Source organism: Gavialis gangeticus, unplaced genomic scaffold (genome assembly GCF_001723915.1).
Source record: "Gavialis gangeticus isolate Ggan-Ray unplaced genomic scaffold, GavGan_comp1, whole genome shotgun sequence".
In the NCBI taxonomy this organism is placed as follows: domain Eukaryota; kingdom Metazoa; phylum Chordata; order Crocodylia; family Gavialidae; genus Gavialis; species Gavialis gangeticus.
In genome coordinates, this window is record NW_017729003.1 from 15381976 (window position 1) to 15398575 (window position 16600).

The 16600-nt window shown below is 42.4% G+C and overlaps 1 protein-coding gene across 1 annotated transcript in view; it reads right to left on the reverse strand.

Moving 5' to 3' along the window:
* SIRT1 (sirtuin 1) overlaps window positions 1-16600 on the reverse strand; it is a 50812-nt gene that overhangs the window by 33641 nt on the left and 571 nt on the right. Inside the window, exons 2-5 of the mRNA XM_019507879.1 lie at window positions 13709-13825; window positions 10320-10561; window positions 7483-7635; window positions 5348-5495 (exon numbers count right to left, since the gene is read on the reverse strand). Coding sequence (XP_019363424.1) covers window positions 5348-5495; window positions 7483-7635; window positions 10320-10532 — 514 coding nt within the window. The 5' untranslated portion in view covers window positions 10533-10561; window positions 13709-13825. The remainder of the gene's footprint in view (window positions 1-5347; window positions 5496-7482; window positions 7636-10319; window positions 10562-13708; window positions 13826-16600) is intronic.

Consider the following 16600-nt stretch of genomic DNA (forward strand, 5'->3'; position numbering starts at 1 on the left):
AACCATGTTGGCCCTCTTCCAGTCCTCTGACACCACACCAGAGCACCACGAGTGCTCATAAAGCCATGCCAGGGGTCCTGCAATGACCTCAGCCAATTCCTTTAGTACTTTAGGGTGGAGATTGTCTGGACTGGCTGACTTGAATACGTCTAGTCCCTCCAGAAGCTCCCTAACCCATGGCCCAGGTGTGCCTTCCCTGGGGTCTGAGGGGGGCCTAGCGCAGGGGTGGCTGTTCCAGTCCCTGCTTAGGAAGACAGAGGCAAAGAAATCGTTAAATATGTTGGCTTTATCGTCTGGTGTGACGACCAAATTTCCTAACTACAAATTTCCTCACTATAGTCAACCTACTACTTTTCTCCCATAGAGAAAAAACGGTTTGGTTAAATGCAACTTGCTTTCAATAAATCCATGTTGGCTGTTACATAACACCCTGTTATACTCTAGGTGCTTAGAAATAAGTTCCTTGCTGATATGTAGTAGTATGTTTCTATATATTGAGGGTAGACTGATGAGTCTACATTTCTGTCTTCCCTGGCCACACTTACATCAGACACTACTGCACAGTGGTTACTCACATTTATTTAGTACTTGATTATACAAGTACTAAATAAATAAATAGTACCCCGAGTTAGGCATTTGGTGCTGTGCATTTTCTTGTGATGCTACTGCACAGTAGCATCGCATCATGGTTTTTGGCATGCAACACTACTGCGCAGTACAGACTAGTGTGTAGTCACTCTCACGTAGATGCACCCCATTTTGTTTTTTTTGTTTTTTTATAGGAAGATGAGCATTATAGTCGGTCTTATGCAACCTCACCTGAGCACTATGAATTCTTAAAGATAAAAACCCATGGCTCTACAATTTTAATAGTTTAAGGCGATTCAAGGGGTTTGCTGATTTGAAAACATCCAAGTTAAATTGCTAACCTGTTATTTCCTTATTCTAAGCTATTTCCTTCCCCATCCTCACTTCTAACTATGCCTGCCATCTGGCAGTTGATCTTTTTATGGAAATATAAAGTCAAAGACTTCAGCCTTTATTAGACTTCCCACCCTTCACCCCTTCCCCACCTCTTCAACGAGGGACCTACACTCTTAAAGGGGTACCTGGCACCTTTTTATGACAAGGACAACTACTAGCATTTATTCGAACCAGCAGCTGCAATACCGCTTTTGCCACATCTAACAGTACCCCATTAGGGGGGAGGAGGATGTCTCCTTGCATCCTGTTTCTCTTGATGATGCAGGTCAGAGGTTTAGCTAGAAAAGCTGCTAAAATGACTGACTTCTTGAAACACATGAAGGTAGATCCCAGCACCCCAAAAGGGCCAGTGTAGCATAACATGTTCACCTGTGACTTGCAAGCAGATGACTGAGCCAATGCCAGTCTTGGGTTGGCACAGATTTGATAGAAGTCAGCTAGTCTTCCACCAGAGCCACTTGCAGACTACAAAGGAGACAGTTCTCTGCTATATGCCACGAAAGAGATATGTCCCTAGGTATAACAAGGAGAGTAAGCCTTCTCCGAGGTTGTTGGAGCCCACTGATATGAGAGTCGGAACTGGTGCTAGATTCTTTCTGTGTTAAAGAAATCCGACTTTGTCATCTCATATCCAAGACAAACTCAAATTCTTCTACCAACAAACCCATACCATGACAGAAATCCCAGAAGTAAAAGTCTGCCAAACAGATAAAAGGGTGAAAGCTGTAGTGGCAGAAAATACCTTTAATTTCCATTTTTCTGAGGGAAAGGAAGGCCTCTTATTCAAGACCTGAACAGATAGGAAAGATAAGGTAAATCTTTTAAATGTTCACTGAGCTTGGCATAAATCCCAACAGCAATTTACACCTGCTGCCTCCTTCCCTCAAGCAGAAATCCTAAGGGAGAGCAGATAGCAATTCACCATCTGCTCTTTCTTGAAGTAATTCTCTAATGAGAGACTCAAACCTACTTGGTAATACATGATAGGTTTAATTTGATAAATATGTGACAGCTTGAGTGACTTGTGTGTGAAGTATGAACTGGTACTTTTTTTTTTCCTGATGAGTTAAGCATGGTATATGAAGACAAAGTAAGACGACCTAGCAAAATCTAAATCAAATGTCATTCACTTCTATAACCTAAAGTTTTCAGATGATACACCATTAGGTTTTAATCAAATAATTAACTGAATTTTTTTCATGCACATAATAGTACAGAAAAGGACATACAAGATGGTAAATTTTAAATATTTAAAGATTGAATCAGTTTAAACAACGAAAGATGTGTAGTCCTTTTTGTAAGATTGGTGTACTTCTTAAGTCAGCCGTATGACAGATCCAAATCTTGATCTAGCTAGTACCTTATTTTCTTGCATACTACACCTTATCTTTTGGAAGACAGAATGTAGAAAGAAAAGTTTTTTTTTCCAGTCATGGCCTACAGCTGTTACTTTTATGGAGAGGCTGTGTTGCTCAGTGTCTGCAAGCTGAGGGTGGATGTGAAAGGTTTAATGCTGGATTCCACCCTTGCTGCTTGCTTGCTGAGAAGTTGGCAGCCCTTTTGAAACCCAGCATCTTCATACTTCTATTCCAGGGAAGAAAAACATGTTCGTGGCGTGTACCCCAGTTGTGGAGAGTTGATTTTGGGGGAAAAAGGTGCATGTGTTTTCTAAGTGTGCTCTATGCAAGATCCCTAAAAGTTTCCATGCTGACTATATGTATCAAAAGCCTCTATACACTTTTTCCTCAAGCCTTATAGGCAAAGAATAGCAAAAATTATACACGGAAGCTCCAACCCCCACCGACCCTGTTGCTTCATAAGCCGGGGGGGGTGGAAAATCAAAATGCAGGTTAAAAAAGAGGCAACATGATTCCATGCCTCTTACGATACAGAATATAAAATGGTACCAGCCAAAGGCAAAAATTGTCTGTGTAAAAGATTTTATTTTCTGTCCAGACATTTGGCTCTCTTAAAGCAATAACTAGTAACTAAGACATTCTATGGTTCAAGGTTTTAAGGTGATGGAGAACTTTCCTTGAGGTTCTTTCCTATTTCCATTTAGAGACAGGTAGTTAGGTATGTTAGGGAGAAGGGAGTGTCTGTATCTCTGTATTTTTCTATCATTATACAATGCTCCTAGGCGGGACAGGGGTACTCCACAGACAGAAAGATAATGCCCCTCATCAGATGGCAGCAGCTGGCCAGGGCCGGCAGGGGATGGCAGCAGACCAGGGCAGACAGAGCAAGCAACTGGCAGCTGCAATCTGCTGAGCCTTGTGGGCAAAGGGCCTGGTAGAGCTATAGTGTGGTGCTGTTGCTGCTGCTGGCTCTCTACAGGGAGCAAGGCTTGGGGTTGGAGGACAGGAGGCTCTTGCTTGGGAGCATGTGGATTCAGCATGGCCCAAAGCAGGGGCATGGCACTGGGGTGAGGGCAGAGTTGATGCCACTGCAGCTGCTGGCTCTGTGGGTGGCAGGGCTTGGGTGGGTGGGTATGCATGTCTCTGTCCACCCAGCATGGCCCCAAGCAATCCTGCCCTGTATCCCTCACCCCCAATGCATGGCAGATCCAAGAGGGAGAGGTGCCCACTGTACCTCCGAGGAGATGCCTGTGCCAAGCCTTTCCATACCAGCACTTGGCAGAAAGGTTCCCTCACTTGGATTCTGGCTCCCTAGCATCCCCAGCCCAGCCTAGAGGTCCCTTCCAGAGGTCTCTCCAATTCCTGGCACTGGCAGAGCAGCAGGGAAGGGAAGTGGGTAGGGGGAAGCAGGTGACTGTTCCCTCATACTAGGCAGCTAATCAGGGATGGCTTGCCTATTCACCTGTACTCAGAAGCATCTGGCAGCCTGGGAAACCCACAGGGCATGCTGGGAAGTATACAAGGGCACCCCCTGGCTACTGACCTGGCCAGTGGGGGCAGGCTCTGAGCCCTGCACCCGCTGAACAGTGCACACCTGTTCTGTTCAGGCCTCACCTAATGTAAAGCACTTTGAGTAAAGTGTGATACAGTACTTAGAGCCCTTCCTCCTTGGGTTTTTTTAACATCTTAGGCTTAGAGACTACCTGGTTAACCTATTTTAATTAAACTGTGGGCACATCTACACCCAATGTAGATAATGCAATGCAATAAACTCAGGCACATATTGCACAGGAGTATATTGCTCCTGGGAGCTGCATTTACACTTGTACTTAGGACCACAGCACATAGAACCATTTGGGGGGAGATCCAGGGGGTCAGCTTGCCCGCTTAGGGCTGCTCCAACTCAGCTCAACATACTGTGGAGGGGCTGGCTGGGGCATAAGCGTGCTCTGCTGTGGAGCTAGCCAGCAGGCAGACCCTGCACTGAAGTACCCTTGTGCCCCAGCCAGCCCTGACAGCATCTACATATGCATACTAAGGAATGCCACCATAGGACAGTACTTGCATTTACAAGTACTAATCTATGGCAGAATTTTAGTTTACTGCAGCCTACCACAGCCACATGTGTAGATGCTGAGACTTCACTGCAGAGCTATTTAGGCAGCTCTGTAGTAAATGTCTCATGAAAATGTGCTCTGTTAGTTACTAAAGTACCATTCTGCTGTGCCTTCAGCTTGTTTTCTATTTAGGTAAACCATACAAAAGATACTTTATCTGGGTTTGCTTTATGGTTCACCATTTTGTTTTGTTCTTTTGTTTCAGCATAGTAGTTATACTGCCCAAGCTAGGTTTGCAATACAAGAGAATGTTTAGTTAAATCATCCAGCACTTCTCTCAAAAAAAAAAAAAAAGTCTCCTTAAAAAAGGAAGACAAAAAAAAATTCTAAGCTGTCCTTAAAAATTGGCACAACCTCATACAGAGCATAAATACTAAAGAGCATTTGTCGCTGTGTAATTGTTACATCTATATAACCCATCTATTATCATACAGTGGTTACAAGGAGCTGATGTTAAGTGACTTTACTGTGTGTTTTCATATTAACATGCTTAGATTTAAATTAGCCATAGCTCTGAGTTTCCCAGGTTTAGATGGGAAATTGAAACCTGGATGAATGTGGGATAACTGCAGTATATGATGTCTTTAAATCATATACTGCAGTTATAAATCTACCATATAAATATATCATAAATCACCGATTGATAATCACAATCAATTCTGTCTTAATGCTTCTTCAAAAAAAATTTAAGTTCTATTTAGTGTTTTTACAACATTTAACATTTAGAAGCTAAATACTAATTTGCATGAGGCATGTTGCTTGAGATATGCATCACTTCAGATGATAAAAGGTATGAATCTTAAGAGATTACATGTATTTTTGGTTATTATTTGCCAGTGAACATATTATCATTATAAAACAGGAAAAAGATAGAAGTGTTTTACTAACCATGACACTGTATTATCCTTTGGATTCCTGCAACCTGTTCCAGTGTATCTATGTTTTGAGTGTAGTTGCGAAGTAGCTTTCCTCCTTTATCCATCAAAGCTATGAATTTATGACAGAGGGATGGCTGGAATTGCCCAGGATATATTTCCTGCAGAATTGAGAATTACATTAGGATAGGTAAATAAGTGCTGGAGCAATATTTTCTGTTCTTGATATAGCATTATGCAACAAACCACAGGAAATACAGAGATTCCTGTGCTGTTTAAAGAACAAAATGTCAATGCCAGTTAGCTGAACATTGATAATCTTTTCCCATTTCTTTTGAAACTAACCCCATTTTTAACAGTGGGCCTCTAACTTCTGTTCATCCATACAGGAGTCTCACCAAAATTAGAGGCTAATTTGTACTGCAGCCCATCAACAAAGGATAACATGGATTTTAAAAGCATAATGTAACCTTAACATTCTGGAAATATACTTAGGTTGTTTAGGATTCACAGCTCTGAGCAGCTACTTTGTAACCTTCCTGACCCCTAGGATTTTTTCCTGTACTGATTTGCCTCTTTTAAACAGGGAAATATATTTATAAATATATAACCCCTTGATTTGAATGTTCTTCTAAACTGTAGCAATGGTCAAACTGGCCATGTAGTATCACCTTAGATAATAGTTAGACTACAAATGCTATTCTTAGTTTTATACCGTACTGTTAAGTGCATGTGGCTTTTTACAAGTTTAAATGAGATATGTTCATTGCTGAAAAGAATCAATGGTCAAAATAAAGTAAAATGCACACAAAGTTCAAGGCAAGGGAGAACATAGTGATTATTAACAAGAAAAGAGGAGGGGAAATGTTTGAAAAGAGGAGTTTTGGTAAAGATTTGAGAAGGGCCAGAGAAAAAGGAACAGAAAAACAACATGGTAACAGACAAAGTCAGTAGTAGCAAAAGGAGAAAAAGGAACTAGTAAAGCAAAAGAATTAGGGTAAGTTTAATAAGGATTAATGTAAGAAAGAGACTAGAAACATAGGTGCATGCAAGACTATGTAAGGCCTTGGTGGTAGGAACAAAGAACTTGAAGTTGAAGGAATAAAACAGACAGTCTACTGGGTGGAATGAAAGAGGGGGGTGAAAGCACAGTAGGCAGAAATTATTTTAAAATATTCTAGTCCCCCACATCTTGGATCCAGTGGAATCTAGTGTGTGGGTCCAAGTCACCTGGACTGTGCAGCTCCCCACAGATCTGGAAATTTTGGAGGCAGGAAAGCTGGGGCAATGTTAACTGCAGTGGCTCTGGAAGCAGTTAACACTGCTACTGCTCCCCCACTGCCAAAGTTTCCAGATCCATGGAGAGCCACACAGGCTGGATGACAGCTCAGTGGGATGCATGGGGATCCTGCCTGCAGGCCAGAGTTTGAGCACCACTGCTTTCACTCTTCAAGATGTCTTACTGCTTGATGAAGGCACTGTGCAAGAAACAAAACTGTAACAAGTTTGCTAGTCCATGAAAATGTCTTTCCCTGTTTAATTCTATATCCAGTGATTAAAATCTCGTTGCATATTACGAATTTGAGTAGTCACCTATAACAAGCCCAAATATGTTATAAGTATATGCTCATGTGCTGTTACAGTCCTTCACTCTATTTGATCTTTTTCAGTAAACACCTTAAAACCTACCAAAAAAGATATCTGTGTCATCTCTTGAAACTAAACACCATGCCAACTAAATCATCATAAGCTTGAAAAATGCATTTGTAAATTACCCTCCCTGAAATGAGCAGCCAAGCTAGGGGCACTCAAGACAGTCTCTCTCTCATAGAAATAAATTCTAATATGAGATATTTTACCATTCCCCCACAGACCGTAGATATTTAAAACCAGGATACCTACAATGAGAGCCAAAATATTGACAATAGTAAGATCTGTTCATTTTAAGACTGGCTTCCAGGAGTTTCCCCTATGCTGTTAAGTAAGGGCACTCCCAATTAAAATGATATAACAAACTTTGGAGTTATTTTTTCTTGTTCATGAAAAAGAACTGAAAGCAGAAATAACTTTTTAAAGACAGTAGTTTTCCTATCTGAGTCAGGTATGTCTTTACTGTCCAAAATGATAAAAGTAACAAGAAAATAATACCTTTGCAAACTTAAAAAATGGTCTTGGATCCTTTCTGAAGTATTCTATATCAAACATTGCTTGAGGATCTGGAAGGTCTGGGAAATCTACTGCAAGACGTGCATAGATGCCATCTCTTGATCGGAAATCAGGTATTCCACAAGACACAGACACCTGAAATATGGTTTTAAAAGTTTGTAGACTGAAATAGCTGAAGTACATAGTTTGATGTGGGAGACCTACTACTGTATGCATTATATGGAAATTAAACGTCTATGTGCTACCAAGTTGTAATATCAACAAATAAGAACACTTGTCAGAACCCAAGCACTTATTTTGATCAAAGCAGTGTTTAGTTTCTTAATGAGCGGGGATCCAGGTTTTCTGTTTACCATGGAAAAATGTGGATTTTCTCCTTTAATGGAAACAAAATGCCTGGATTTCCTTTTTAAAAGGGGAAAAAAATAGCGTTCCAGCCTGCAAGGGGCTGCGGGGAGCAATCAGGCAAGGGGCGCCACAAGCGTGTGCATGCACACATGCACATAACAGCCAGGCAGTGGTGGACAGCAGCTCATGCAGCTCCCTCCAGGCATTTCTATGAGGGCTGGGGGCAGGAGCTACCTCCATGGCCCATCATGCAGGACCTGGTGTGGGAAGGTGTGCTGCAATGCCATGGATGCTCAGCTGAGGTGTCCCCTGCCCACCTGGCAGCAGAGAAGGGCACAACTCTCCACCACTACTATGCCTTGTCATGGTAGCGTAGGTGCTGCCCAGGTCCTGCCTGCTGGGCCATGGAGGTGTCTCCTGCCTAGAGCTGGTCCAGCCCCACACCCTGCTGTGGGCACAAATCTTGGGGGGCACGTGCCCCCTGCCACCTTGCCTATGCCCACACTTCCTCCTTTCCCACACACTGCGGGGCTGGGGAAAGTAGAGCAGTAGGTTGGGAGTGAGAGGTGCTAGCAAGGCTGGGAGGGGCAGCAGGTATAGAGTGAGGGGCGCTGGTGGGGCTGGGCGGCTTTGGGTCAAGAGTGAGAGGCAGTGGCACAGCTGGGGGCTGTGGGTTGGGAGTGAGGGGCAAGAGCATGACTAGGGCAGGGCAAGAGGACTGCTCAGCATCACAAAGCAGTGTGGAGGAGCAGCCACAGCTGGACCTGTGTCCTGGTAAGCAAAAGGGAGCAAGGGGAAGTTTTGATTTTCCATGATAAAAAACCTGAAATCAAACACCAAAATTTATAGATATTTAGAATTTATTTGATTATAACAATTGAGGCACTGGTAAGCTTCCAAATTGCTTTAAAATTGTAAATATATATATCAATAAAACATTGTGTTCAACTGATATATATAGTGGCATTTCATATGAATTGTGGAAAAAAAAAACACACAGATTTTGCAATTTTTTTTTTAATTGTAGAATTTCTCATTTTTTTTTAAAAATCAGAGAAAGCTAAGATTCCTGCCAATAAGTATGCAAGAGACATAGTGCAAAAAATTACATTGTTTGCAGCACAAAATTATAGCGCAAGCCATATTTCAGAGATAAGCCATTTAATAGCAGGACACTGACTCATATCTTTCTTGAATACACGTCCAACAACACTTAAAAACACTTAAAATTTGGTCTGGCAAAATAGAAGATAATCTAGAAGATTTAATTTATTTGAAAAGAGGGGGAAAAAAGCTATTCTTTTCTTGTTTTTACATCTACCAGACCAGACATTATTTTTTACTATTATTTTTCTATTTTTGAACACTAAACTTAAGATTAAGATATTGTTTAAAACAAGTATAAATAAAACTACAATAGGGAGATTGGTTATTTTAACTGGGTTGCTTAATAGCAATTATAGAATAAATAAGATTGGGTCACAGCAGCACAACAGTCACTTCTTTCTCTTATGGACATACTGGTCTGCCTCTAATTGCTCATCTTTTTTTGTTTTTGACATACTGTGTTATAAGGGGCAATGAGCCAGCATCCTTCTTTTACAACCAGAGGAAGCAGTTATTACCTTACAAGCAACCATTTCCTTGACTTCTACATTGTAGCAAAAAAAGCTATACATGTGTAAGAGCTGTGACTACAACAGTAACTGCTGTGGTTCAAAACTAAGAGCCAGATACAATGTTCAGTCAGGGCTGCTCAACATCAGTCTTCAAACCAGATACAGCCCATCCAGCTTCCTATGTGCCTGGAAAATTGATAGCAACACTGCCACTGCTTCTCTAACTGCCCCTGCTGGTAAATTTCCAGACCCAGGGAGAGTCACATGGGCCAAACAGCACGAACCTACATGCTAGATTGGGTATATGGGGCCCGATCTGGGTGCTGATCTTGCCAGGGGTCAGGTCTGTGGACTGGCCGCAAAAGGCTGAACACAACTGCTCTCAGTAATCTACTGAAGTCCAATCTAAGTCCCATTGAAGTCAATGGGAGTTTTCCTCTGAGAATTATATAATGCCAACAAATTAAGTAGATGATATTGCTATATATGTTTCAAAACTACATAGACAGAAATTAATATAAAAAAACAGGTGATTAGGAATAAACATTTTTACCATCTCTGGATACCTTACTAATTAGGATGTGGGTTTTTAAAGTTATTTAGCACATGCTTTACAATCTCAAATTAATTTTATTACTGTAATAAAGCACACAAAGTCCAACTACATTAAAATGTATCTGGCTGCATTCAAGATTTGGCTGAATTTTGCAAGTTACAAAATATAAGTGGATCAGAGCACTCCCACTGATACAAGCGTGGCTCTGCATGGGTGCATCTGCACTTTGTAAACTGTTGGAGAGGGCTTAAAGAGTAATCTATTTGAACTCTATCATTATAACTATACATACATACCCCAGCTCCAGTCAAGACCATAATCTTTTTGCATTCTTGCAAAAGTTTCACAGCATCCTCAATGGTATTAATATCTTTTCGTTTTTTCCTTTTTGGTGGTTCTGAAAGAATGTTTATAACAATTTGCCACAGTGTCATATCATCTAGTTCAGGTGGAGGAATAGTTTCTGGTAACAGATCTTTCAAAATTGTCCTTGGGTCTGTGCCTAACATGAGATGCTGTTGAACAAAAGTGTAGGGACCTAGTACAGAAAAAAAACAAGAGGTTATGAGAACCTGCTTTAACATTCTTTATCAGAGGAAAATTCTATAGGAAAATTTCAGCTAAGTGTTCTTGCAATTTCATGTGTTCATTCGTTCTAACTCCTTTACATTATTAAAGTAAGAGCTCTCCCCCCTCCCCTACCACAGCTCTTTTATGCAGACTCTAACTTATGCACTAAAATGAGATATGAAGTTCTTGGGTTTTTTTGTTTTTATCTAAAGGACAAATCAGAAAGATTTCCTATGGCAAGGCTTCCCTTGACCTACAAACCCAGCTCTTAGCATGCCTGAAGACTATACACTATCATATTTTTTCGGGGGGGGGGGGGGGGGGGGGGGGGGGGGGGGGGGGGGGGGGGGGGGGGGGGGGGGGGGGGGGGGGGGGGGGGGGGGGGGGGGGGGGGGGGGGGGGGGGGGGGGGGGGGGGGGGGGGGGGGGGGGGGGGGGGGGGGGGGGGGGGGGGGGGGGGGGGGGGGGGGGGGGGGGGGGGGGGGGGGGGGGGGGGGGGGGGGGGGGGGGGGGGGGGGGGGGGGGGGGGGGGGTTCCCTTGTGACTCACTGTAAATGAGACAACCCTGTGATCTTGTTGCAATAAAATAAGCAGATAAAATACCCAATAGCATACTGGGCGGCATTAACAGGGATCCTGCTTGCACAGAAAAGGAAGTGAATTTTCTGTTCTAGTCACTACTCGTGAGGCATCACCTGGCGTATTGTGCCTCATCTGTGGCACTGCACTTCAAGGAAGAAAAATTGGAATAAGTCTAATGGATAGCATACAAGATCATTAGAGGTCTGGGAAGCATTTACAAGGAAGTTTGGAAGAACTAAGATTATTTGTTCCTCAGAAAAGACTGGGAGGGATTTGACAGTTGTTTTTGAATCCTAGAGTGGTTACAAAAAAGATGGAGATAAACTATTCACTGCAGCTGCGAGGGACAAACAGGTAATTACAAGCTTAAACAGCAGCAAGGCAAATTTAGGTTGGATATTAGGAAGAACTTTTAAGTATGAGGCTTGTTGATAAGCATTAGAAAAGACTACTGAAGAGTTTGTGGAATCTCCATCATTAGAAGTTTTAAGAGCAAGTTAGACAAACATTTGAGTGAAATGGTTTAGACTGGAGTGATCCTACCTGGAGCAGGATTAGGTGACCTTCTGAGGTCCCTTGCAGTTTTTTTGATTTTTGCATGAAACAAAATATCTTCCAGCTATTTGGTCTCTTCCTACTGATGAACTGTGTTACTGATGCATACACTGCAAATGCATAGCCCATTATTAATCTCACCTACTCAGGGCAGAATAGCAATATAGTAGGCACCGTTCCGTTTTGACTTGGGTTTCAATGTTTTGATGGAACAGTGTTTCATATCAAATTTCATTTTGATTCGAAATGGCTGTTCCGTCTCGCTTAGTCAAAACAGTGATGCTGTTTCGACGTTTCATCCAGTCACTCAAAACAGCCTCTCACCTGGCAGGAAGATGGGGGCCCGCAACCCCAGGAGGGCTGCGCCAGTTCTCCCTGGGTCTACGGGCCCTTGATCTGCCTGCCAGATGACTGAGGGAAGCTGGGTCCTGCTGCCTGGGACCGGGGAGCTGGGGAAGGGAACTCAGCCAGATCGCTCAGTTCCCCTCCCCACTGCTACAACTGGGCCGCGGAAAGGAACCCAGTTGAGTTCCTTTCCCCAGCCCAATCGTAGCGCTGGGGAGGGGAACTCAGCTCAGCTAGGTTGAGTTTCTTTCCCCAGCCTGACTGCAGCTCCAGGGAGGGGAACCGAGCCCAGCTCAGTTTGGGGGCTCAGTTCCCTTCCCCTGCACTGTGATTGGCTTCCTGCAGCCTGGCCACAGGGGGCAGGGCAAGCCAGGGCTGTGCTCCTGGCTCAGTCACATGGGGCTGCTGGGAGTGCAGCCCTGGTTCTCCCCCATTTCCCACCACCTGGCTGCCTCGAGACTTTTCAAAATGTTTCTACTAGCCTTGTTTTGTGTCAAGGCTGTTTTGAAGCCCTTTGTTTCGATTTTGCTGTTTTGAGCTTGAAATGAATCGAAACAGTGTCGAATTGAAACAGCTGGTGAAATTTCACACAGTCCTATAATACAGAATACACATTCATTAAGAAGTAAACCAAAAACTGTGTGTGTGCATACAAAGCATAGCACAAGAGAGCCCTGGCATATATAGATGGAACTGCTAGGTACTATCGGTAGAGAAAGAACAACTGACTTCCAACCTGTTTTGATTTTTTAAGGACATAGTTCAAATGCCACAGTTTGCCCCGACTTAACACTAATGACAATTTTCTAGTTGCAACCTCATTTCATGAGGTGCAAACCCAGATGTAAGCATGCAGCATTTTAGGTATGAAATCTGATGACAGGATACATAAGTTTAATATTTTTTGTAGTATTTTGTTGCCTTAAAGATGTTAAGAATTACACTCTCTCAGTCCTGATCCTCAGAGGAAACTTACAAAACACTCCCCAGAGACGAGCCTATGAACTCCATTTCATCAACCTCCTGGATACTAAAAATCATGGACTAAATATAGATATTGGATTTATGATACATTATAACCTGCCTGACATCCAACTCCCTAGGTATCTCTCCACTATTCATCCTCTTTTTCTCCCCCACACCCAGCCTGTCTCTCACCCATTGACTCCTCAATCTACATCTTCACTGACTATCTTGTATGCATACCAGACCAGCCTCTGGCTTCTTTACTTTTCATTCCATCCAGGAAGAGCACACACCAACTGCTGAAACTTCCTCAGACTGACTAAGGGTTTTTGAACCTGAAAGCTTGCTTAATAATTGTTTTACAACTATTTAAGTTGGTCTAATAAAAGATATCAGATTCACTTAAAGAACCATGTCTGCCTATGTCCTTAGACCAGCACAGCTACAATCTATACCTCTGTAAGAATTACAATAAACACTTTTAAACACCTGTACTTTTAAGTAGCCAGATATGGCATGGTATGCAGAGCTGTGAACTGCTGAAAAAGAAAAAAGGTAACTTAGCAGAATTTTACAATCACTATAAAAATATGAAATAAATCACATTCAGTAAGAACTTAAAAAGCTAACAAAGAACCTGGGAAGTGACATATTGTATACATTTGTACCTATCCGTGGTCTTGGAGTCCAGTCACTAGAACTTGCATGCGAGGCTCTGTCATCTTCATCGCTATCACAAGAATGGAAGCCATTGGCTACGACCTCATCACTAAAAAGGAGGTTGTCTGAAAGAGAGCATAACAAAATAGTACCATCTGAGTCAAACGGTGCATTTCTACACAGAAAGCTGGCTATATGCTTTAAATGACCTGCAAAGAATTTTTTTAAACAAACAAAAAATTACAAACAGGTATTGATTTAAGAAAGGTAGGAATATTGAGGAACAATTTCTACTTCATTTTTCTTTTTAAACTACAAATTAACTCCTCTTCCCTAGGATATATTTTATTAATCTTTTTCTTCAGATGTTTGAATAGGTTTGTTGAATCCAATAGCCTTTCTAATAAAATTGTAGTAATTTAAAATTACACGGGTATAAATAATCCATACCCTTCAAAAAGCTTTAGGACAGCACCATTTAAAAATCCTTTACTTTTCACAACTTGCATATCAGTTGCTCAAGTTCCACTCTTTTGGACCCAGTATTGTTATATTAGTTCTTTAAAAAACACAGGCCTTATGATGTAGGAACAGCTTAGCAAAGAAGTTCAGCAAACATAAAGGACAAGGCTTTCAATGCATTTTGGACTAATGAAGTTCAAATTTGAACTTGAACAATTTGACTGGTTACACCATGCAAACTGTCTTTTCTACACAAGGCTTCTCAAATGTTTTAGATGCCCAACAAAATCAGACAGAGGTGACATTTGATATTTCTGAATTGAACACACACCAATGGCAACAAAATATCCACTTTTTTCCTTAAGAAAAAAAAAGAGGGGAGGGAGCAGTTTATCCAAAACAATCCTCCATACCAAAATTTGTTCAGACTTGCTTATTTCTTGACTGTATAAGATCAGAATACTTAAAGCTAGATATATCCCAAGTCTTATGATTACAAATGAAAAGCAGAAAATACCAAGTGCCTGTTATACAAAGTAATAGTCCTCTCCCCTTTAAAAATTCTGTTATGGTCCAGGAAAAAGGAGGATGGACAGAATTTCAAAATTCCAGTCTGCAACATTTTAAGTGCATGTGAGTGTTATTTTGGTAAGCTTTCTTGCTGTTACTTTATTCACTGGTTTGGACAGTTTTCACTCCCATTCCAATAGTTATGCCCAAGTCAAGCTACACATCTCAGACAGACAGAGAAAAACAGATGTATTAGTTTATGCAGTTTTGTTGTGGTGTTGTTGTAGCCCTGATGGTCCAGGAAATATGCAAGCAACAAGATGATTGTTTTATCAAACTAGCTCTATGGCACAAAGTGCCCATCTTCAGGTCTAACATCTGTCATCTCTCCCAGCTATGCAGCTGGTCTAATAAAAGATATCCCTCCACTTGTTTTTTGCATGATTTCAATGCATGAGCATATAGTTTATCATATATACAAGAGAGTCTCCATAAGGACTATTTAGACCCTCAACTATCATTCTTATATTTACCAAAACAGATTAGAAACAGGCTAGCTGATGTGACTGTTTAACAATTATACTTTCTGCATGTTTCAGAAATCTTCAACTATGAGTAATATCCCTGAAGACCTATAAATCAACAAGGAGACTCTTCCTAGGCAGAACCAATCCCAAATTTAAACAGTATATGTCTAGGACAAGAGTAGCTTGGACAAAAAAGATTCAATACAAAGCATTTATGAAAGAAACAATTCTACACTGTTCTCTTCTAATAACACTTTGGATTGATAATCCTGTTCCAAGGTCTTCAACCTCTGCTTTTTCTAATCAGTGCAGGCCATTAAAAGCACTATAGTACATAAGCAAAAGTGAAAACTGAAGATTTAAGCATGTCCCAGGGCAAAAATTGTTTGTGAAACATTTAGTGTTGATTTACTAAAATATTTAAACTCAGTTAAGAAGGGCCTCCTGTCTAGGCAAAGACATCATTTGTTTTAGAAGTACAAAGGAAACTACCTACAAACTGGTACTACCCCAGCAGTTCACCTCAAGTTGGGCCTGCCAAGATCCTTTCAGAAACTAATAGTATAGTTCAGTCTTTGTGCCCAGGGTAGCCAATTACACAAAATACTGCCAAGGCAGCTGCTTAGTTCATCATGTCCTTTATAGGAAGGTTTCCAAGACACAAAACACAAGGATGAACAGCCAAATTCAGGAAGTTAGAAGGGCAGAAGTAGACCAAAAAAGCAGCTTTTAAAATTTTTTAATAACTGTTGAAAAACACGTTTACTACAAAAATTGTCAGGCTGCTCACAGAAGGCCGGCCAAGGGGACTGTGAAAGCAGAGGTTGGTTGAAGTTGATAAGTCAGGAATACAGAGCACTGACACAGCCCAACCCAGCATGCTGTAGGTTACTGCTACTTCTCAAAGACAGACAAGTTTGATTTCACTCTGTTCCCCACCAAGCAGCAGCAGCCTGTCCCCCTCTCCCTTCGCTGAACAGCCCTAGGCTGAAAGGGGTCATCTTTCAACTCCAGTCCCTGGGGGCTGGCAGCCGCCCAAAGGCGACCTGCCACTGTCAGCACCTGGAGAGCTGAAAGGAAAGGGAGAAAAAGGAGCGGGTGCGAATGTAAACACAAAGGCGCATGTCGGGCTTCTAGCCCCCGCAATTGCGACAGAGGCGCTCGGGCGCGCTCCATAACAGGATGGGCGCCGAGGGACAGAGCAGCCCGCAGGCATGAAGCCGCCAGGAGCAGAGCAAGGGTGCAGGGCAGAGCTTCGACCCAAGCCCGAGGGGGCTCGCGGCTCCCCCGGCTGCACCCAGAGGCGCGGGGGCATGGTGGGGGCATGCGGCTGACGCTGGGAGGCCGCGGGCGCACGAAGCGGCGCGGCCCATGGTCCCGCCGCTCTCCGGTCCGCGCGTT